The sequence below is a fragment of the Varroa jacobsoni genome, unplaced genomic scaffold (assembly GCF_002532875.2).
Source record: "Varroa jacobsoni isolate VJ856 unplaced genomic scaffold, vjacob_1.0 scaffold_150, whole genome shotgun sequence".
NCBI classification, from domain to species: Eukaryota; Metazoa; Arthropoda; class Arachnida; order Mesostigmata; family Varroidae; genus Varroa; species Varroa jacobsoni.
In genome coordinates, this window is record NW_019213052.1 from 171,651 (window position 1) to 195,927 (window position 24,277).

At 38.7% G+C, this 24,277-nt stretch overlaps 2 protein-coding genes across 2 annotated transcripts in view; both read left to right on the forward strand.

The window, feature by feature from the left end:
• Positions 1 to 8,099, forward strand: part of Rsod (superoxide dismutase family protein Rsod) — a 63,357-nt gene extending 55,258 nt beyond the window's left edge. The window contains exons 14-28 of the mRNA XM_022849489.2: positions 397 to 533; positions 957 to 1,020; positions 1,260 to 1,420; positions 1,744 to 1,927; positions 2,147 to 2,225; positions 2,461 to 2,564; positions 2,856 to 2,947; positions 3,172 to 3,310; positions 3,679 to 3,764; positions 3,936 to 4,058; positions 4,237 to 4,415; positions 4,944 to 5,128; positions 5,258 to 5,340; positions 5,579 to 5,682; positions 5,808 to 8,099. Of these exons, the coding sequence (XP_022705224.1) occupies positions 397 to 533; positions 957 to 1,020; positions 1,260 to 1,420; positions 1,744 to 1,927; positions 2,147 to 2,225; positions 2,461 to 2,564; positions 2,856 to 2,947; positions 3,172 to 3,310; positions 3,679 to 3,764; positions 3,936 to 4,058; positions 4,237 to 4,415; positions 4,944 to 5,128; positions 5,258 to 5,340; positions 5,579 to 5,682; positions 5,808 to 5,926 (1,839 nt within the window). The 3' untranslated portion in view covers positions 5,927 to 8,099. The remainder of the gene's footprint in view (positions 1 to 396; positions 534 to 956; positions 1,021 to 1,259; positions 1,421 to 1,743; positions 1,928 to 2,146; positions 2,226 to 2,460; positions 2,565 to 2,855; positions 2,948 to 3,171; positions 3,311 to 3,678; positions 3,765 to 3,935; positions 4,059 to 4,236; positions 4,416 to 4,943; positions 5,129 to 5,257; positions 5,341 to 5,578; positions 5,683 to 5,807) is intronic.
• Positions 8,100 to 15,171: 7,072 nt separating this feature from the next.
• Positions 15,172 to 24,277, forward strand: part of LOC111269698 (uncharacterized) — a 98,099-nt gene continuing 88,993 nt past the window's right edge. The window contains exon 1 of the mRNA XM_086972183.1: positions 15,172 to 16,414. Within this exon, the coding sequence (XP_086828309.1) occupies positions 15,578 to 16,414 (837 nt within the window). The 5' untranslated portion in view covers positions 15,172 to 15,577. The remainder of the gene's footprint in view (positions 16,415 to 24,277) is intronic.

Here is a 24,277-nt window from a genome sequence, read left to right on the forward strand (position 1 = left end):
TCAATGATTTTCTCATTTGCTATATCCAACGATCATTCACGGATGTTTAGGTCATATCTTAAGGAATCGAATAAACTTACATGACCTGTGGCATCATGCATTCGCTACCCACTAGGAATTAATAGACGATTCATCCTGTGGTGCTGAAGGAACGGTCCACCAAAAAAAAATGCTACAAACAATATTTGTCACATGGCGTGGATCCCGAAGGAGCAAGAAAGGAGTTGTATCTATTATTTGGTTTTATATGGGATTATGCTGAAAGTCGTATAGTGAAATAACCAACATTGAATTTGCGACTAGAATTCAACCGAAACTGATTAAGCGTCATTCTCGAAGAAGCAGCTTCCAAATTATTCAGTACTATCTAACATATTGTATATTTCTTATCTACAGATAAATAATCCATGGGCAGAAACCACTGTGCTGGCAGAGCTAACCTATGCTGACGGCACGGCGAATAGCACAGAAGGCCACCGCTTCGATATTCACTTAGATCCGCCAGGCAGAGATTTCTACAACTGGACAAAGCGGTTTGTTAATTTATAAAATTAATCCTATATATTCTACCGAATCTCAAAAAGGCTATAGGAAATTTAGAAACTAATAAAGATTATGGCGGATAATGGCTTAATTGATACATTCTATTAGCTCCCGTAAGCGTACCTATATAGGTTGGTAGAAAATTATACGGTTTGTAGACGAAAATAAGCAGATCCTATGGTACAGGAACTGGGTTAGTTTCTTTCTTTGAGTAGGAAGTCTAAGCCGACCTTTGAGTATCCGAAAAGGGTAAAACGAAAACGAACCTTGCATCATAGGAGACACAAATAAGCTTTTGGAGCTACAATGCGTATACATCACAAGACACCCTGTATGATAGGTACTTGGAATTTATTATTACTATTACTATATCACGGTTGCTACATACAATATTTGTAATGCCCTTTTTGCAGATGTGAAAGTGCTGGGAAGGACTATAATCCCTTCGATGTCGGAGTTCGGAAGCAGCGCGAAAAGGTCAATTGGCGCATGTGTAACCACAGACCATTGTTGGCACTGCCATTCAGCTATATATATAATTGATTTTTGTGATTTCGTTAAATGAAGAAATAGGTGCGATAGGAAAAATAGGAAGCGATACCAGGCTGGTAAAGTTAGTAATACAATGATAATAAGTTTTATGTAATACAATGAAAGCTCGCGAATTTAGGTTAATCAAGAGGAACCGAAATAATAGAGATAACTTCAATATACAGGTATGTCATCCAGGCAATGCGCTACGTTGTGCTGTCGGCGACCTCACTTCCAAAGCGGGTATTCGAATTTCAGTTGCCGCCAAGCGTGGAGCCATTCTTAACAAATTCTACTACACAGACGTAAACTTGCCCTTGTCTGGGCCTCACAGTGTTCTGCATCGGTAAGCGATTTTTTAGCAAAATTTTTTTTTGTAATTGTTTCGACAAACATTCGGTTGCAGAATGTATGTGGGCCTCGCAAAACTCCAGTGAGTCCAGCCGTTAAACTACAAACTCAAGTCAAGCTTGATGTGAAACTTATACTTACTTGAAAATTGACAGTAAAACGTCACTAAGTTAGACAACAATCTTCAATGCCATAGTGATTCCACGCGTTATTTCCAATTAGAACAATTCGATCGAGATGACTGAGAAGTAGTTATTGTAAAAGTGCAACATTTTACATATTGTCTCTTAACATATGTATATAATACATTGCACATAGATCCTTGGTAGTTCATGATGATCATGCACCACCACATAGAGGTGATCGGCTCGCATGCACTACGATTATGCCTACACATCCATTGATAGCAGCCGTTCGTCGTTGGTCGTATGGGGCCGGTATTCCATCGAATGTTTCTGGTACAATTGTCTTCAAGCAGGAGTCCGAATTTGATCTTGCCGAGGTAAGGAACAAAACCGACAGAATTAAGTACCCAAACTTATACCAGAGGACCCTTGTTTACGTGATGGGTCTTTATTATCATATTAGAATATTATTATTATAAAAAAAAATACCGAGCCTAGCTTATGTCATCTTGTACTTAGTCAGTCTGCCCTGTTGTTGATTACCAAATAAATGATCATTTTCAGATTTTAAGCTAGTTTTTTTTTCTATATTTTAGGTTCACGTGGACCTGATCGGACTCGAGCGCTATGCTTCTGGTTATCACATCCATCAGTTGCCTGTACCAATGGAGAAATGTACGTACAACTATTTTTTGTTTTTCAGTATCTGCTATCGAGCCGATGATTGCGTTATGAAGAGCTTTGCCTGGTTTAAATTGAATCGCCTATATTAGTCTAAAGCAAAAGCTAATGCCTGCAGATAGTTTTATCTATGTGCGTCATATACTAGTCGAGCATGGCACGTTATGAACAATACCGTCAGTCGGAATCTTAAAAACGGAACGCAAGCCAATACTTCGATCAATTGCAGCATTTCCATGCAACGATGATTCTGTCCGAGGTCACTTCAATCCGCATGGGCTTGATACCGGCTTCGTACCCGCTCCTGCAGTTGGTTCCGTCGATCAATACGAGGTATAGTACATATAGCCAGAAAGTCGTCAAATGCTAAATTTTATTCCACGATCTTAACTTATTCGCGCAACTCCCATTGCTTTCCCCACAAGTGCGTTAATAATAACCCGTAAAGCTAAACATTTGCTATTTGTGTGCTTGATCGTATATGCAGAAACAAAGTATCTAGTATTTGTTATCAAAATAGCGTTTATGTATATATATATATAGAGTTGTTAGACTTTATCTTTTCAGTGATTGGTCTACTGACTATTAAATAGCCGTAATAATATCTTTGCCAACTTGTTTTAGGTGGGAGATTTGTCAGGCAAATATGGCACGCTTGACGACAAGGATATTGAGCAGAGTTCCCTCCTTGATAGTAATCTCCAGCTCTACGGAAGGTATATCTGGAAATACCTACAAACATCGTAACTGATTCAAACGACACTAGATGAACTAATCACCATTATCGTAACAAACAAAATCTACTTAACCTTCCTAACGCAGAGAACCGATTCCGACGAAAGTCCTTCACTAACGTCGAGTTTGTTTACATCTAATGGTCAGATAAGTCGTGTTAGCGTTTGCGGTTTATCGTTATCACTGTTTTTATCCATGCACATAGGAACTCAGTGATTGGCCGCTCCGTGGTCATTCACTTAAGAGAACGTAACCAGCGTTGGGCGTGCGGGACTATTCTACCGGAAATTCGCCGTGAAGATGGTCGAGAACTTATTGCTGTCGCTAGCTTCGACGATCCCAAAGTAAATAATCTTCATCGAAGAAATCTTTCCAAATCTTCTCTCTATGGATGCATTTTTTAGCTACAGCTTCGTAGGATACTAATGATAGTACTATTTTTTGCAGCAAAAGTAACACGAGTATAATAGAAAGATGTGCAACTAGGACAAGCTTACGCCCCACCGTTGCTTTGCGATCTTGCGCAATTATTACCCACCCCTTATTACTATTATTTCAGCCAAGGCGTTAGCTTTGTACAAACTCTGTTAACGTCGACGGTAAACGCCGATGCAAAACACATACTCGACGGTTACTAGCAAGCGTTCATATGTTCCATGTAGATTTTACCTAACCTGTTTTAAACGATATGAACGTTGACTCTAATTTGCAGAGCGCTGTTCAGGGTTTCGTGCGACTTCGACAGCTCGAATACAAGGATGGCTCGAGCAGCGAAACGTTCATCGAAGTTGACCTTAGGTTAACTGATTGAGCCTATACGATAGTAATATGTGGATAGTCTTTGCATTTTAATTATATCTATTTTGTGGGATATTTTTGTTTGGTCATCGTAAGCTGAACCTGAGTAAATTTATGAACAACTGAGTAACTGGATATTTCGTTTGATGATTCGGCACTTTTGCATCCCAGGTATCCTGGAAAATATGACAGAAACCTTACACGTGGCCACGAGTGGGCTGTGTACGTCAACCAGGTTGGACATGACGCCGTTGAACCCAATGAAAATGTGCGATGCATCGCTGCTGGATATAGGTAATTAACGTCGTTATCAGTAAAGGAAATTCACGTAAGTTCTCCTTGCGTATGCCTGAAGCCAACGTATAGCCAACTATGATGAACACTCTATTTGTTTAATAACTATGATTTCTTGAAATGAACTTTCTTTAAAAGAAAATAATGCTTTGAAATGACTATGTACTTTTTCTTTTAGGTGGAACCCTTATCTAGCGATTGCTTCATCGGACGGTTACAAAGCCGATTGTAATCCATCAAACCCTTTACGTTGCGAAATGGGGGATTTGACGGGGAAACATGGCCACCTAGAAGTTGGCCAAGGACGACGGGCTGTTTTTATCGATCCCAACCTGCCACTTGTTGGAAACTATTCGGGTACGCTGAACTCCCGCGAAGGATTTTAACGGCCCGTTGGGCTGCAAACGCAAATGCCGCTCCACGAGTCGTTATTCGAATGAGCAATAATGGGCAAATCAATGGACAACCTTGTTTTGCGTTTTTCTCAGTCATCTGAGTCTAATGAAATTGTCAGCTATGTTAAGTGACAAATCCTTAACTGAAATAATTGGTTTCTTTTACAACAATGGCGTCAACCATTTGTTTGAAATGCATGACTTTTTTTGACATTACTTATACCAGTAAGTAATAGGCCACCAAATTTGCTCAGATTTATTCTACACATATAATTTGCAAGGTTCATAGGAGCTCTTAATTAAGGTCGCAGTATTGGAATTTAGGATTGGAGTTTAGACATGCTACCAAACTGACTATAATAAATTTTTGCTTCTTGGTAGAAACTTTGTCAGGGAACAGTTTTGTGAGTCTTTAGCAAAATCATATTGATATTTATATATATATATATATATCTACTGATAACATTGTCCGAATTGATTATTTCCACAGTCCTTGGTCGTTCGATAGTCATCTTTGGGAAAGAGGGCGCGGGCCAGAAACTTGGTTGCGCTAATCTTAAGCCAGATATCCACTTAATCCGTCATGTGAGCGTACGTAAATTTCCGGGTTTCACTTCAGGACAATTTATGTCGCACATGCGGGAACTTCTGAGCGCAACCGACTGGGTTATTCAGGTACATGAAAGGCAAACTTTCGTAATATATTGCAACAAAACTTTTACTTTATATGCATAATGTTTTACCTCGCATTCTTGCTCTGTCTCTACTTTTTCATTTTTTTAATTTCCGTTTAATTATATACAGTCTGATCGGCAATCGGAGCGTGACATTCTCGGTGGACAATGTACGCAGATGACGGTACACTTCTTTGGATCGGAAGCTCATCGGTAGGTGGCTATATAGTGCAAACAAAATCAGAACGTTTCTATACATTTCACTAAAATGGTCAGGCTCTTTAGAAGTCATATATATATATATATATATAATAGCTTTATGTAAAAGCGCTTATGCTTAAAAGCAAGTAAATCCAACATGGCTTTGCTCGGAGTTCCGTCACCGACGAATCTGGACACAGTTTTTCCTTTGCCATTCCTCGTCTACATCTTTTATGGCTGAATATTTTAGGTGGCACATCGAATTTGGCAATCTAATTGGACTCGGCAGTGTACGAAAGCAAACGCCGACAGGCTTAAAGCTTATTCGCACCTTTTATAAGCCATGCAAGACCCGTAAGTGAAACGAACGCCATCTCACTATTATATTGAGGTCGACATTTGTTTCTGATTCGACTGATTAAATGATGTATTTTTCGTACAAACACGCTGCCTAATACCATTACCCTTATGCTTTTCAGTCGAAGAGGAATTAAACGAGATCAACTCTGCTCAACGGCCTGTGGTGGATCAGGCCAAAGCCTGCTCTCTTGCCTTTGCGTTCATCAGTACCATTTTTACTTTGCTCTACACACGTTGATTCCTTTTTATCACCTTATCAAAAGCAGGAGCAGCCACAATATCGCAAGGCAATGTTCAATGTAAGGCTCGGGTCTGACTGACAAATCCATCCGCTAGTAGTCACCAGGCCGCCATTTTGCTACCATCCTTAACTTAGTACCCAGATGGCAACGTTTTTTTTTCGACCGCTGTAAAAACTATAGGTAAAAACATAAATAGGATTTTCTGGCTGCATTACATAATAGGGCTATGAACGGCCTTTGAGCTCTGAGGCAGTACTACAAGGGCTTGGCTCACAATGTTGCGCCGTGATGTCCTCAATGATGAAAATATTTCCGTCAATCACAATAGGAAAAGTGAGCAAAAATAAAGGCGTAAGCATACAGAATTATCCTAGAATGTGTATAGCGGTTGCCGTCGTACCTTAGCGATAGCTGGGTGACATATCCGAAAAAATACAACGAGAAACCTAATTAATCTCATATGTCTTAACAGCGGACTTGCCCCAAAAAAAAATGAACATTTAGTCACTTAGAAAGCGACAGCTCGTACAGTGAACCGGGGCGTACTTTGATTGTTAAGACAGAAGAAACGCACGTTACTTCAATTAACAATCATTATAGTATTTTAGAGAGTTATTTCTAAGTTGAAATCATGATCATAGCAGGTGAAGTAGCATGGTGACTATTTAACTGACAGTTAGATAATTTGTTATTGTGCTGATGCAGGTATGTTCTTAATTTTTCCTTTAAAAAAAAAAGAAGAAAAAAAAATAAATATGGCAGGCTGAACCTTTTTTTTAGCGTTGTCAGGCTAGATGGAAAGCTGTCGTTGAAGATGATGATCCTCGCATTACGAGATGCACTGCATTTGAACAAACCTGAGAAAATCATGAAACGCCTTTCGTACAGCTAATGTTCATGTAATGCGAACTAGAAAGGATCAGAGATGGCAAAATAAATGGGAGGTTGACATAGAGGACATCATTATGACAACATAGAGGGCTCATTCGGAATGATGACGCTATAAAAATCCAACTTCCGTAAAGTTCATTCTGACGATGCGTTTACCGACGAAAGTGTTTACTAATAATAACGCCGATAAAAAATCGTTACACGCACACCAACCTTTTCGGTTTATTTTCTGACTAGAATCGCTTTTGAACGCTTCGAATGCAATGAGTGAGAAACGCAAAATCGCTGTTGCGAGAGAAGTTTACTTGTAACGGAACGCGCCTCGTTAATAAGTTACGCCCCATTTTATGCAATCATCAGTACCGTGTAGGGCAAAATTGATATAATAATTAACATAACTGTTAATATCTTAGCTATAATGGTACGTCTACGGTCCCTTGATTTCCTAAGTACCCTATGATTTTCTAAGAACATATTTGGTTGACAAATGTTTTTGTCATAGTCATAATTGGAGCAATGGTATAATAATGATCGTTCGCTACTGTGATTAATTCGCTAGTAGTCAAAAAGCAGTTGTTGTTCCGATAGAGACAAGCATGCGACAATGGCGTCGACAATAGTTATAATGTAAATGGTAAAAGAGATTGCCTCAATATGTCAAGTGCACAAGTGTTAGTTTTATCATTTTTATCGTAAGGGTATCGCTAGCGTACCTTGCAGGCTAAATTAAATAGAAAATTTTGATGTTATCTATTGTAACACCTGATTGATTTAAGGTCTGGATAGTTTTTTTTTTGCATAAAAGTATTAGCACACAGTGATTAGCAGGATCAAATCAAGCATAGTGATCAGATAGGCAGTGAAATGTGCAATCCATATGTGTATCTAGTAGGCTACCATAAACTTTATTGGTGGGATTTTTCCTTATTCCATTTGATGTACAAGTGCCTGAATTACCTTCCTAGTTTGAGAAAGTGTACATCTAAAAGTAACAGCGCCATTTCGTTTACGCAGTACCTGTAAATGTGCGTGTTGGGGGAGGTTTCCTATGGCGATTAATTTCTTTAGAGAAATTGCACACTTACAGTAATTATCGTAATGACCATAATGGAAGTTGTCTCTCAAGATGCCTCAAAAACTTGTGAAATATTTAATCTGATGTACATATAACCCATACAATAATAAATGAACACGTAGGTAGAAATAGTAATATAATGGAATATCTGACTATGATGATGATGATCAATAAACTTGTGCGATTGTCATTAAGTGAAATAAGCTTTCTTACTTTGTTGCGAAAAACGCCTAACTCTACAGTTACCTCCGGGTTTCCTCAAGGCGCAATATAAGTTAGTGAGCATTCTGCGGGGGGTTTATCTGCGGCTAATTAGGAAAATTAAAAGGGTTTTCGATCTTGGACGCTTGTTTACTATGCTATTTAATATAGCATGTAAGTTTACTGAACTTTGTATTACTGACACGTGCAGCTAAAGCTCACGAGCTGCTTTCAAGTGATGAATCTTTAACTGATACAGAATTTCCGGGTAGAAAGAGTAGAAGTAGCAGAAAAATTCAACTTTTTTCAGAGAACCAGGAAAAAGACATACTCGAAAACCTATGCAGCGAATACCATTTCAGCGAAATGGCTAAATCACTTCCCTTTTTTAGTCTAGTCTTCTGAAGATGCAGATACGCGCAGGTTTATTCTTTTTGAAACACGTAGTTAATCCACTCATTAATTAGTATTACACATATCACCACGATACTCGTCTTTGCATCGGTAGCAATTTCTAGTCGAACTCCACAGGCGGCCACCCCTACGTAGCTACCCTATGTTATTAAAATCAATCTAATTCACGATGTCTCAAGACTAAGACAGTGCAACAGGGTTTCTGTTTTTCTTCTTTTGGTAATTGGTGATCACGTAATATTTCTGTGCTTAAAAATCGCATAATTGGTTTAGTATTTAGGCGGATGCGAAATTAAATGAAATAGGAAATTGTAGCATTGCGAAGGTGCTACATAGGTGTATAATTCAAAAAGATTACTGTGTGAAGCGTAACACTCCGTAAGACAATGATAAGCAATCAGCGCTAATCGTGAAGAGTATTTTGGTATATATTCTGCTCGAAGGACGCTTCTTTGCCTTCCGATTCCTACTTTAGTAGATCCCAGGGTCTAACAAACTTCTAATTTTAGTATGCTATTCATATTTTCGCGAGAGCACGTATTCATTTCGGGTATATTTTTTGGAATAGTACAGTAAAAATGTAGCTTCTTAATAGATACATTTAGCAGGCCAACGTACATTAAAGCGGATCCATTAAATGCAAAAAAAATCGCTTCTTGATATACAGACTCTCATTTCAGCTTCAGAAAAAAAATGGAAGCTCCCATTTTTAGTATGCTATCTTTAAACACACTTTCAGTGATATTTAGCACTTTAGACGAACTGCTTCTACACTTGTATTAGGCTGTTCAGAGGCATTTAGCGGGTGCAAATCTTCGATAATACATTAGCAGACTAAATTTGGCGGAACAAATATTTACATAGAATCATTGGCTATAAACAACTATGAACTGACAGTTTCATCGGAAAATAACGAATTTTGAAGCAAAAAAAAACTCATATAGTAGTGAAAATTAACGCAACTTTAGATTAGTAACAAAGTTTCTGCTTTGCAACTGGTGAAAATAAAAGCCGAGAAAAGTTCTAGTGAAACAACAAACCTAGACCGCTGAAGTCAAATTGGGATATCGAACGAATCGATTACGCAGAAAGTGGCGTCAGTATATCAGAGAAACGGGTTAGCCTAATCTAAAGTAACTTCTTGGTTTAGTATAGAGTTCCTTTAAGCATTTATTGTGAAATTATGATAAAAACATTAGGGAGATAAAAACATAACATGGGCACTTTACAAATCATTTCCGGAATATACTCTAGAGGTATTTACATAACTATTGCTAGCAAAGAACTTGCTTTAACCATACCGTCGCTATAGACGAGAAGCTTTCATGATGAGCACGTGGATACTACCGTTTCAAAGGAATTTAATTAGAAAAAAAACAATGAGCTACAAAAAAAATATATAATTTCGATTAAGCGAAACAATTTTATAGGGAAGAAAGGAGTGCGTCTACACAGTATCAAGAAGAAACAGAAAAAGACTATTTTTATTAGTTCGAAGCTTTTCACGATGTATGTGGTTGCGGTATCGAATCTATCCTGCTATCTACAAAATTCACTAGTATTAATTCGTTATGTAAGCACGGGCGGTTTTTGACGTTCCCTTTTTCTTTTCGCTTACCTCTTTACTACTGTATACTGATCAAGGATGCTTCTCCCACCCATTAAGCCGCTGATTATCCACTTGGACATCTTGTAACTTCACTGATACGATTTATAACTTGAAGAATGTACTAGTTCAATCTGTAATTGGCGAAGAAGATAACCTACGAGTACTAATCCAATATCAAACATCTAGAATGGATGCAATCCTATTAAAAACTTTATATATAACTTATAAAAACTTTATAAAAATTATAAAAAGCAAAATACCTAAAGTGTACAAGAAAACACAGTTTCTTAATGATCCGTAACATCTTGCCTGGCGCTGGTTAACATACAGCTATAATCATGGTTTTCTGGACAGAATGCATAAGGGTGGCGAAAAATAGTCGCTCCGTGTCGGTGTGAATTAGAAAAAGAGATGCTTCTAGGCCCGACGTAAAAATGTTCATCTTAAAGAAAAACATGACTTGCATTTAGTCAACTGCAAAGGTCTTATGCACCTGCAAATGCGTGAGAAGAACAAACGGTCTAGTTGCGTCTGCTGAACAAAGTTTGTATAACGGAAAGGATCCAATAGATAAGGTAAAGTCGCCGCTATTTGCGACAACGTCGGGCTATTTATTGTGAAGTTCGTTAAAGCTCCATTGCAAGATCCTCAGTGGGCGGTTCTTTTGCAGTTGTTGTGCTGACGGATTATACTTTCGAATACATAAAATTCGTAAAAGTATCATATATAAGATAGCAAAGGAGGCTTTGAAGACTGGCTAGACGAGTTCTGCAACGTCGAAGCTGAAGACCTTTAGCCAAAAGAAGAAGAAATCGGAAAAGGTCGTGGAAAGCAATGACGAATAATAAATGCATATATATATATATATATATATATAATGCATTAGATATTTTTTCAAATGTTGCGTTAAGAATATTTGCTGGTGGATTTTCAATCCATAGCGAATTCTATAAGGAGGAGCGGGGTTATATGGAGAAAGCCAATATTTTGTGGAAAAGAACCATACATGAATATATTTATTTTTTAAAACTCTCATTTAGTGAGACAACTAATTAGATTTCCTGTCGCAGTTTTATATCTCAGCGCTATTATTTTCTAGGAGAAGCTGTTTGCTCCTAGAGGAATAAAAAGGCTTACCTCTCTTACGCGATCTACTTAGGCTTATATAGGACAGCGTGTTGGAGCATTTTATGAGTGAGTGTGTTTTGACGATGAGTGAAATAGAATGGCCTTGTCTAAAAACTTAACAGATAAAGATTAACTAAATAAAACAAATTATCAAGTTTGTTGCGTAGTCTATTGACTGTTATTAGTATTTTAATTAGCCAATTAATTAATTACACGACGTATGGAAGCGTATTTCGAGCGCTGTCATATAGCTTACTACCATGCACTGGCAAAACTTAAAAAAATTGCAGAAGAATGTCCAAAGTAAATTTCTGGATGGCGCAGTACATTATCCTGTTAATGTTGCTCTTCAGGATAAGCATTCAGTAGAAGGTAAGGTACTTTACAATTTAAAATAAAGGATGAAAATGAAAGCCATAATATGAGTGATGTTTATTTTTTATTTATTTTTTTTAATTTTATTTTATACTTATATTACATTTAACTTTTTACTATCATTGTCTGTAAGCGTCGGAAAGTACTAAGCAGATGAATATGCACGCTAAAGTTTACTTCCTGCAAAAAAAAAACTGCTACATAGTAACAGCAATAACTCTCAATAATTTTATTAGAATATGCCAACAGAAATATGCGAGCATATATATCCTGGAAAAAACCTGCTTGGTTTTTTAGCACATAGTGAGGAAATAATAAGATGTAAGAAAAAATGTCTGCCGGAAAGGCCCAAGGTTTATATACTAGTGAACTCGTATATTCTTATCCGACAAAACTTATTTTGAGGTTCGCACGCGGCTCACTAAGCAATCACAGTTTGATTCGAGACTTGTCTTCTTCTTTACGGATAATGGGGCTAAAAACGATTCCAACCGATAGATATCTTAATTCAAGCAACCGCTTCGAAGGTTTTCAAATTTATTACAACCTGCGAAACTCCAGAACGTATTTTACTACGCATTACTAGTGCCTTTTTAAATTTACAAAGTAACACTTATGTAGTGAAAATGTTTCGAAACAATTATTATTAATCATTGGCCAAACTGTTAAAAATATTAGATACGTTGAAGAACATTAAAAAAAAAGTAGAACTTCTATTTAAGAGATCTCTTCAGTAAAATAGGTTTCAGGGGACTCTTTCCAAAAATATATGTTGAAAAATTAAAAACAATAACAAAGAATTAATAACAAATCGAGAACGTAATGATAGATGAACTTTAGAATTACTGATGATTTATGCTTTCGTGTTTTTTTTTTTTATCTCAAACTATACCGTTGTTGAGGTAAATACGACTTTATAAACAGACCTTGTATTTATACATAGTGCAAAAACTCGATTATCTGGATCGTGCGTGCTACTGTTTGTCTAGCTAAATTTTAATAACAAGCAAGAATCCCTTCAGTTTTATGCAAACCGAACATACGATATATTAGTGGATGTGAAATAGCCCTAGCTAACAGAATGTCGCCAAAACCATTGTCGTCAGGAGTACATATGTGCACCGAAATAGAGGACAATCACCTTTGTGAATGATAGACTAAATTTCTATAGTAATCATCTAACATCTTCACACATCGTACACCCAAAGGACATATCAAGAGCTCTATTGTCCAACCGTCAACCATCGTGTCGTACCTCAAAAAGCCACCCTTTTCAGCTTAGATGTCAGCAGGAATCGTGCGACAAATTAAAGCTCCTTCCGTAGCTGTCCACTTTTATGCAATAGACCATTATTCCTCGATTTCTCGGGCTCGTTAAGTAATAGAAAGACGCAGTCCGGCTCTATTCGCAGTTTCGACAGATTAGTGGCTTACACACACATCTAGATGAGAACCCTCAGAGTCCATCGTCGTCAATTAGAAAAGAAACAAAGTCTGTCTATTCCCGGGTTCGAACCTGAATCACAATGTGTCGTTGTAACACACGTTACTCGCTACGCTACCATGGTGACGCCTGATGTGCGGACCTCCTCGGAATATTCTCGTTTGTGGCACTTATTCGAACTGGGCTATAGGAGACAAACAAATACTTAACCGGAAGTAAATCGTGTGAGGAATTTGGCCGAACAATCACTAAGACAAAGCTAAAAATGGACCAAATTATTGTTTCAGACAATCATCAAATTAACATTATGTGACATTTTGGCTACGCAAAAAACAAACACTGCCAAGAAACCTGTCGCCATCGAGAATCTGGATTGTGCACGATTGAACGCATCTAAATCGCACGAACAGAAAAGTCTCACTCCGAATAAAGGTCCCTTATATCTGTTAAATGTATAAATTAACAGCGAGATACGTAACTAATAGTCAGCGCTTAACGTATTTTCCTCCCCGGCAATTTTGGTTGGAAAAAAAAAGCTCATCTTGAATAAATGAATTCGTGAGATCGAATACTAATTCAATTGACAAGCTGACATGTACTATATCCATATAGAGGTTTGTTCATAACGGTTAACCCCACAAAATTTCAGCTGTTTAACGTTCATCAATTCGCTAACGTTTCATATGCTGATGGCCCATATCTCATAGCGATTCCTATTGTGAATTACAATCGTATCTTTCTTTCAGCTTGAAGATAGATAAGAGAACCTGTGCGCTTTAATATGTTTTTACTTTTGAATACTGCATAGTGAAATACGTACAACGCAGTGGCAGTACCCCTTGAAAATGTCATGGCGCCACTCTGAAGATTTGCCTAAGCATCTGACATGCCACAGCTACCGAGCATGTCTGCCAAGTCCGTCTTCCAGTTTATAATAAGGCAGTCGAAAGAAAATGCTTGGCAACGGATCTCTATCCGATAACGATTCTGCTTTATGGGCATATCAAGTTTAATTGAGTAAAACAGATGCTATCGTCTCGCCAGATGAAATGGGCCACTCTTCTTCAGATTCTCTGAAATGTTTTAGAACCCATTGCCTAGTCCTAAAATGACTCGACACAATCTAATAGCTACAATATGCTTTCTCGCACCGCAATAGTAGCAGTAGTTGCAATATACTTCACGGTCAGATTTTATTACAATCAGAACAACAAACGCCGAAATGGCTGAGTATACATGAAGTGCTTACTGGCCTTTCAGCAAAACCCACTCTAATTAAAAAAGTTACACTTATATAGCTATTTAAATATTCTGTGTATATCCTAGACCCAAGAAGACGCTGGCAATGTGCAAAGGTATAATCTTCTTTAATTTTACACAAATTATATGAACAAATCATTTAACGTAGAGCTTTTTTTTCATTATTAATGAAGATAAGCCTCAGGTAATGTACGATATAATGAAGTATTGCTTTGTACAACTAGGACACAAGGGTTTATCGCTGGAACTGCAGATATTCTAGGGTTGTCCTGTTAACATTCTGTGTATCCGTGGCACATATCCCAACACATATTATCTATGTAAAATTTTGAAGTCAGAAAACTTCGGACCTTCTTAATAAGTACGTAGGCTTGGCACACGCGACACATCTCGCAACAAATTTCAGACCACATTTGTCGAATCCATATACTGGAAATGGTATATAACCGAAAATAATTAAATAATACAATTTAATACTGTTAGATATATAAAGTAATCTACGCTTTTAATCCCGCATCAACATATTAAATTATATATCAACATTACTGTTTATTTAATTATGTAGATATAAACTGGAATAGTATACTTGTATATATCGCTACGTTATGTGTATTTTTCAGTGTGAAATACACCTCAGAGCCATTGTGTCTATGGACGAATATCTCTCTGTCAGAAACGAGAATATACTTAGTCTGAAGATAGCTCAGATAGGAGAAGGGATACTTCAGAATCTTTCCTATTACCCTCACATCATTGAAGGAAAGGGAAATGCGTCCGATCTCGCTTCGGAGCGAGACTTGTGAGTGCTATCGCGCGTTAGAGTTGAATCAGAGGTGGACGGGGGTCTACGTCAATTGGCATCTATATGGCGCTAAGGTGTGCTCTACTCTGTGGATTTCGACCAAAGTCGTTATGCGTTCATATTTTCTAGTATATAACACGATAAAGTGGTTCACAAATACATACGAAGTCGATTCGACACCTTTGAATGATTAGAATATCTATGAATGTGCTATCAGATATGAGGAATTGACATAAACACGTGTTTCCTGTTGTCCTCGATGCTTCAGTGATGCACAGATTAGACAGTGTTGACAGGCTAACTGGATTAAGATTTTTTTTTTTAGTTTAAATACATTGTATCCGTTGTAGTGAATAAGGTGAACGTGAATGACGATTAAATAAGACGATTATTATTATTGTACGTGTATTTGTGCATGTATAGGGCTCAATTGTAGATCACAGGGAAAATGGTTGCTCCAGATGCGGTACTGGCAAGGGGCCAAGACGAGCGACAAAGGTTATCCCTGCAGGATATTACAATTTCGGGAGCCACTAAATCGATCTGTTCGCAGCAGTCATCCTGCTGTGGAGAAAACCACTGCAAGCCATCGCACTTGCGAATATATCTCCTTGTGGCCGTGCTATACGGGCTGTTTGCAATTGACCTCTATATAAGCCACATAGCGAAATCTACTGATCACGAACTTCTGCTGCTCGAAAGGAACGATATATCTCCATATACTTTCAGTAGCCGTCGGTTTCGCGCCGTCGAACGAAACGGCCGCGTGGGCAACAGTGTGGTAGATGACTTTGAAGGATTGGAATCGTCTACCGAAAAGGTTGTTGAAGCATTTCAAAAACAGCGATTTATAAGCGCCGGGCCTCGGCACGGGCCGAATTCTGCTGAGCCCAGTGATGTCAACACGCCTGGTCGACATGGTAAAACTGCTAAAGATGACAGTGAAGGTGGGTTTTCGATAAAGGAGAGGCGTCATCGAAACCGACGCAGCCCAGAGACGCGCCAACGTCGTAGGAAGTTGCATTTTGCTGATGCCACCGCTGATTTTGCCGCTTCTACGACGGCTGGCAACGATCAGATAGAAATTAATCTTCAACAAACACGAAGAGAATCAGCCACAGAAGCATCGATGTCGGCGTCTGATTATGGCGACACGGCAAACACTAACGGAGGCAAGGAAAACATAGTGGACAGTAAAAATGACGATGTTGACGATGATGACGACGACGACGACCTGATGAGTGTTTGGCCCATCGACAGCAACAACCACAAAATCAGGATGTCGGTGAGTTTTCAAGGAGACGCCAATTCTTTAAAAAATTTTTATACGAATAAGACATAAAACAACACAAATGACAAGCCACAGCGATGCGTATTTTTCTTTCCATCGTCGTCTCTATTATATGGCAAAAGTTGCCGCAACTTAATTCAGTTAGTCTTCTTCTTATAATAATAATAATTAGTTATGTAACAAACATATTCGAAAATTGTCGCCAGTGGTACAACTATGCTCGTACGGGTAGGCCTCATTCTATAACTAACACCTTATCTTAGGGTACTTCACGTAATCCTCTTTTCTTATTTACTCAATATCATTAGACAATGAGAAATTAATTATGATGGGTGTGCAATAGGATTCAAACAGATTCAATTTGGCTTAGTAATCCCATTGCTTTCACCGCAATAAAAAGGAAAGCTAAAGTCAAGGGTTTCGTACTATTATACGGATGCGCAGGCATCTGTAATTGCACCGGAAATTTTGCTCATGAACAATACTCTATTGTGTCGTGCTCCAATTATAACCCTTTTTACTTTACCGTATAGCGAAAGTTTTCCACCCAGGCTTTCCATCTGCACAAAGCTTTCCCCCAATTAAGAAATATTTTGAGCACCTTCACAAAAACTTGAACCTTTAATGATAGACAGAAGAATGGCTAAATGGGGTCCTGTACGTCCCAAGTCGAGCTGATATTCGGCACACTAAATTTAAAGACGTAACGCTTATTTTTGTAATGGACAACGTTTCGCAGTGAAAGGGATGAAAACTCCGAGGTCAAATTGCGTCTGGATGTGCCCAGTGACTTTTTGTATAGCTAGCCAGAATGCGTTTAGAATACCTACAATCACTGGCGCCAGAAAATAGCTGCATGGCCTGAAAAATATAATCCAATGAAAATGGGCTATATCGCTCCAAATGAATAGCACGAAAAACTATCTGTAAATAGCTGCAGCTATCTGTAAATAAAAAAGCGTATATCTACTTAAACCGGTCGAAGTAATATGAACGTTTTTATTTCGCTTCCCTATACTGAGCCAGTGCCGGCTCCGTACTAAAATTTCTATTCAAGCAACATTACATATATGTAGATATTTTTTATGGTGTGCACGTTTTGGAATTTTAATTGTGGCAGAAGCTCTCAAGGCGTTTGACAATATTTTTAAAAATGGCGATGTTAGAAAAATCATTGGTAGTACACTATACCTGAAAACGTACCAATATTTTTCGAAAATGTACCTATTCTCTATAACTATAATTAGTAGTTTTTTTTGGTCGTTCCCGAATTCTACTTGACTCTGTAGTCAAGTTAGACAATTTATCGAACATTTACCCCGCTGGCAATCGATGTTTGTTTTGGAATAAGCTCTATGCATGATACCCTAACGTTATAGAACAAACTGTATGAAATAAGATACAAAAGGGAATACTCACATATATATTTACAAGTTTCGTTCGTTTACTTCATCGTTATCTTTTTACGACTTCCCTACATCTATCGTTGTTGCTATCAGCGTACTTATCCTATTATTATTCATTGGAATATCACCCCCCGTATGCCGGTATTATCCGGCGTTACTACACATAAAATCTGGCCGAAACGCCACCCAGCATCCACTGCCTTTACCGGCACTACCATATCTATTTTGAAAGAAAGTACCTCCAACACATATTAGCTTGACCGGAAAACTTTACAGTAGTATGATACCGTTCTCTAAAGTAATGATGTTTTCACTATTAATAGGCCACAGGAACGTTTTTCTCACACGAGGTCTTCTCGCCAATGGCGCCAAGCGAGTATTATAGGGTTATGGGCAACCATATCATCTCTAAACTACTTTTTAAGGTTCTCATCGCTATGAGAGCCAGAGATGATCCGCCATGGACGATATGCTCGCGTTTTGTGCAGTCTAAAGTTGATTGAAGATTGAATGTAGCCGCATAGACAGACGAGTTTTTACAAAAGATATTTCATATCTTAAACAACAGTTGACTGCTTCGACGTTTAACGGAATGAGCGTTACGTTTGCGCAAAGTGCGATATTGAAGGTGAAGCACCAGATAAGGAACGAAATACGTATCACTCTTCTCGTTTAACTAAAACATTATTTATTCATTTAAAATATTTTTCAACTTCGAAGAACAGAAGGCGTCTAGAGAGTCATCAGCGATGTCCGAATAGTAAGCCATTAGGCAAGTGTACTTGCCTAAAAGTGTCCGCTTCTGTTGATTTTCTGATGAGCAAACCTTTTTCTTTTTTAGTATGATTTAATAGTAGCACCTGACGTATAGGTTTACGTTACACGAGTCTTAGCTTGGGTACTGTGTGAAATGACTTAAATAAAATTAGGTCGTTACAAGCAGGTTATATTATAGCTGGAGTCATCAGCGGTGGTTTTAAAATCGCGATTTGGTCTTTACCGCTTCTTTACTAGCGGGTCCATAGCTCATATTTAAGACGGAAGTAAAAAATATTGAAAAAGTCGCTTATAGCGTAGTTATGTATATTCAGACCGCTTTTGCGTGAACACGAATAAACAAAGCATAATACAGCCCCCGAGTGCCACCGTATGTGTTGCCCCTTTTAGAAAAACGGTTTCTTCTTTTATAGAATTATGTCCGTTCCTCTTCGAAGTCTGAAGCCCTTTGCGAACAATCGTCCGCTTTTTCTGAAAGCTCGAAATTTTCAGACCTTTACCATGCTCGAGCATTCAGCTTTAGCGAAGCCTTAAAGTAGATCTCTAGGTATCCAGTTCCCCATCCATTTAACGTTAATGTGATCTAACCTGGCGCACGGTCGACTAAGGCTTTTCCTGCAGACAGTTTTTGTTTGCTTTTTGTAGTCGCTGTTTGTTAAGTCTTAGAAATTGGCCATTTCAAGACCAGCTCGGCGTATTATATAGCATACGTTATTACGGTACTATATATACATACGTTGTAAAACACGTAACCGGTAGTAGCCGCTACAGCTTTTAGTGGTAGCAGTTTAGTTTGGAACATGGCTTTATTCATATTTTCTCATTTTTTGAGAGCCTTCGTTTTCGCTGGTCTATTTTGCTTCATTGCGTCTAAAAATTTTGGTAAGCTACATCAATCGTGTGCTCCTGTCTCTACTTTACTCTATGCACTTGAGGTTTTGGCCGAAGTAAAAAGTGAATATTGTCTGAACTTTAACAGCTTTCAATCAATCAATTCTCGTCGTTTTAGGAATTAAATTTCTCAAAAAGTTACTTGTGCTGTTTTCTACATTTGTTGAAACTAGACGACATCATATACGTTCCTACGAAAACAGCTCTTTGTTGATGTTCGCTGTCGCCTATGTTATGACGATTTTATCGATGCGACATATTCTTCTGGTGATACATAAAAACGCTAAGTTCAGTAAAGGAGTGCATTTAGAGTCCAATTGGTTGACCTAAGTGTTTCGAGTCTTCTGTCCAGCAGAGCCGTTAGACGCTGCATCAGACATCTGGCTTCCACCACGAAACGAATCGTTTGTCCGCGCATGGATTCGATCCTAGGCCACCACGTGCTTCTACAGTAAGCAGCTAAATACGCTACCCACGAAGCTATTACGAATACACGATTGTTCCCCTCAGTAGATTCGAATCCGTGTATGACTGTCGCCTTTAAAAGGCGACGAAATCAATATGACAAATAGACCAAAGCAAAAGTATCATTAGGGAATCGACTGTCTTTACTATAAGATAAAAATAGCTATCAAAATTCAAAAGCTGCTGGTACTTTTGCTAGTTCGGTCTGTAACAGTCAGTCGAACGTTGCGAGAACTCATTGTTAGAAGACAGAGGAATCTTTCGTAGAAGGATTTCTGCTTAAATGTTGATCCTAATTTTTCGCGCTGAATCTGAGCGCAACATTCAGTCGAGCGTTTTTTCTTTCAATCTAGCTAACCAGTAATAACGCGGATAAAGACTGATTGTTGGTATCGAAACGTAAGTCCTAAGAAGCAGGTGGCAAGCTCGCGAACCTGTTTATTCGTATTTGACGCAGAATAGGAGTTTAAAGGATCAATCCAATCAGGACCTTTGGTGAAATTGTGCCAGTGGTTTAATTAAATAGCTTTTCAAATGTACGCTCCTAAGCTTTTTGCTTTAACGTTATAGGGGTACAAATTGTAAGAAAGGAATATAGTTTCCGAGAAAACAGCGACGTGCTTAACAAGACGCCTACACCGAGGGGTTTAGTTGCCGAAAAAGTATCGATCGTTACAAAACCAAATTGAGGCAAATACTTCTTATATTCGAAAATATTATCTAACTAAATATGTGTCATTCTGATCGACTATCTTGTGTAATTTTTCTGATAGCATCGCGATTCAATCACTGTAGAACTGCGGATCCTGAGGGAAAAATTGATTTTTGCTTTTCTTCCTTCTATTCAACATAGATAATCATTAGGGTAGTTCTACAAAAACCGAGACAGATGATAGCCTGACGGCACAAAATCCAGGGTATACGGAAGACGAATGAAAATTGTTCTGAGTTCTCTCAGTTATTGTCGTGTATCTAAAGAAATATGTAGCTTGCAGTTCCTGTGATGGAAGACGACGCATTTTCCGTCTACGAACTCCTATCGATTTTTTCAATGGCTCATTGTAATCTCGTTAGTTCTTTACTGTATAGGTCTGAACCAATCGTTTTGCCTGGCGGTAACAACCCATAATGTGCATTTCCTTTGCAGTGATGATTTGATCCTTAATGAAAAAGCATTAGTTTCGTTGACGATAGTCTGAGCTTTGCCACAAATGTTCCAAGGCGCGTTTTCATTTTTACACTATTGTCGTATGTGATCCTCTTTTAATTGCCCATTATCAAGCGCATGATTCTGTAGTATTTCTGCAGAGCTTCGCAGATGAGGATGCTACTGAGCAAATTCTCTTGCGTTAATTCACATGGCCCTCAAACGTCGAGCTTCTTTTCTAGTCAGCTTTCTTCATACATTTCACAGCTGTTTCGTGGTAAATATTTAGTTCCTTAGCGGTTTCATAGCTCTATCCTAAACCAGAATAACGTTACTCCAACTGTTTTAATACATCTTCTGTCACATTATCAAATGTCAACTTCAAAATAACACTAATGCCGACCTGAGGTCACCATATTACCTGTGACGTGTGACTCTGTAGCCATTTAGCGAGACAAGCGGTTAGTATCTTTTCGACAACCTAATATAAGGGTGCTTATACACTAAACCATTATCCAACTGCCTTTCAAATATATTTTGGAGCCCGCTGAAGGTGCCATTGTTTGCAAAGGCCATAGCGTCGCAATACACACAATTGTGCACGTCTTACAAGTTGTTTTAGTATCGCTTATTATTAGGTGGACCATTGCAACCCGCAGTAGAGGCTAAAGGAACGGTAGGTAGATCGGAATGGAAGGTAGGTATACAGAAATCGAAAGCATAAAGTAGCTTACAATAGGACAAGGTGAAGAAAGGGCCAAAATGGTCTGAAATAGATCCTCTGAGGTGGCATACAATACTGTGGTTGGCTCAAGGTGGTAGACCGTTTTCAAGATTTATTTAGTAATGATTGCCAGTGCTTACTTACAATTACGATTGCAACTGCTTGAAATCCCTGTCGATTCCAAGACCTCACTTGGCCTTCTTACGGACGAAAAGGTTACATAGGTTACTGAAACGAACATGGCCAATGGGTAGTGCTCAAAGAATTATTGCAGCGATCTGAAGGCGTTACTTCCCTGTTACAGTCCTGTTATGGAACTTCGTACGGCCAGGCGGTAGTCGATTGTTATTACGTACCTACCGCCTGCTCAGTATATATTAGCCCCTCATCTTAACACTTAAATCAACTTGTCAGTTTACTAAGGGGTTATTGGAGGGTAGCAGCTCAAAGATTTTTTGTTTCTATTGCTCTAATGGGTTAAGATGGGCGAAACGATATGAGACAGTAGTGCTCTGAACGTACAATAAGAAATATCGGTTTTTAGAGATTTAAAAGGGACGAAAATTTAGGAAGGCTATAACAAATAAAAACTGTGTGTTTTTCAAAAACGTCCCGAAAACGAGAGGATATGCTGATTGGCATCAAGTCTTTCCTTGTAATTGTTACCTTTAAGCTATCCCTTTTAGAATGCAGATGATTGAGTTTTTCAGGTATCCCTTCAAAAGAATCATTAAGCAGTCGTTTGTCGGCAAAATGTGCCTCAGCCGTATATTACGGGACCTGAAAGAAAGATATATAATGCATATAACATTTCCTGCTTGCTCGGCATAAGCAATAACCATAAATATACCAATGGAAAAAGGGAAAAATATACATTAATGCATATTACGCTTGTACCCTATACTAGATTCATTCTAAAACAGATCCCTCCTCTTTCTTTGAATCAAGTCCCGTCTATGGGAATAATTCGAATAGCAGACGACGTCAATAAGTTAACTAAATCGATTAAATGAACTGTAATGGGTTCACCTTCTCATGACATAGCAGAAGCATCTGCATTAATAAAAAAACTGAGCTATTCTCTCACGAAGTTATCGAAATCCCCACAGGGGTATGCTTAGCCATCGAAGGCGGAGTCGCTCCATTACAAACTCTGTGTGTTTTTTCTTTACCTTAGATACTCACTGCTGCCCGCCCAGCTAACAAAACGTGATACCCCTTCAGTCGTGCTTAAGTAGAGCCCCTTATAGTGTACAACACTTACACGTATATATCGCGTCTAAATCTCCGCCAGTGTCGCTTGCTTGCACACTTACTGCGTCTGTCTTAGTGGCTCTAGACATCATCACCGTCCGCCTAGCTCAAAACTGTACCATATATATCTTATGGCGGTCCTGCTGGTTTATACAAAGTTTCAGTTTGAGGCTTTCTAAAAAATGAAAAATTGATCTCGGCTGCTGTTGAGCCTACTCTGTATGAAATTTTGCGTTTCCAACGTCTATTGCTGCGCATAGGCTTTATACAAGGTCGTTCATACAGCCTATATAAATTTAATGAACATTTGCTGTCGGTGATTTGTGATTTTGATGCTTATCGATTTCGTGTGCAGACCAAAGTAAGCCTTCCCGACAAGGACCGTCCGAGTGTAGCCCCTTAACGTACAATCCACACATAAACTGCCCTTAGAGTTATATGTATCGGCCTATACCAGCTCCAATTGCCAGCACCCAGTCTAGCAGTTTAGATAAACAAAATTCGGCGAGTCTCCGCCGGTATTCCGACTGGTTGCCCCATAGCTTTGTAAAGCGTTATCCTACTTTAAATAGGTCCGAAGGAAGAGTCTTCGTTACGTACTGAATTCAAATCACTGGCCCATAGCACATATGTCATTTCTTTGTTGTAGGTGCTATACGGCCCCACTTATTAGGAGGAGCTTATTAGTCCGTAGGCATGATTGTAACGTCCCCAACAATCAGGAGTGAACGAAGCGACCATCGTAAGTGATGATGTCTTTTATCAATTTCTTCTAGCCGACTGTCCGGCAAACGTTCGATAATTTCTTGCTTCAGCCGCACAAACACAAATATCTCAAATATATACATTTTGAAAGGCGCGATTTTCGCAAGGGATACTTGATAAATTCCGTTGCCCGTTTGTTTGCGATCTTATGTAGATTCATATGGGGAAAAATTAAACTACATTTAGCTGCGAAAGCCCATCCGGAGCTCTAGTTCGACATTTTTCGAGTTCATGCTAGTGACATCAGCACAATACGAGAGTCACGAATTGTAGGAAAGGCGGGCCGTGCATTAATCAACTGTTAGCACAGCTGCGTGGGTCAGCTTTGTATACATTTTCAGTGTTGTTAGTTTTGAGCCTGATGCTGTCCTTAAGCATTGCGCTAGATGGCTAGCTTCCGGCATGAAGCGGACCGTGCGTCTACACCC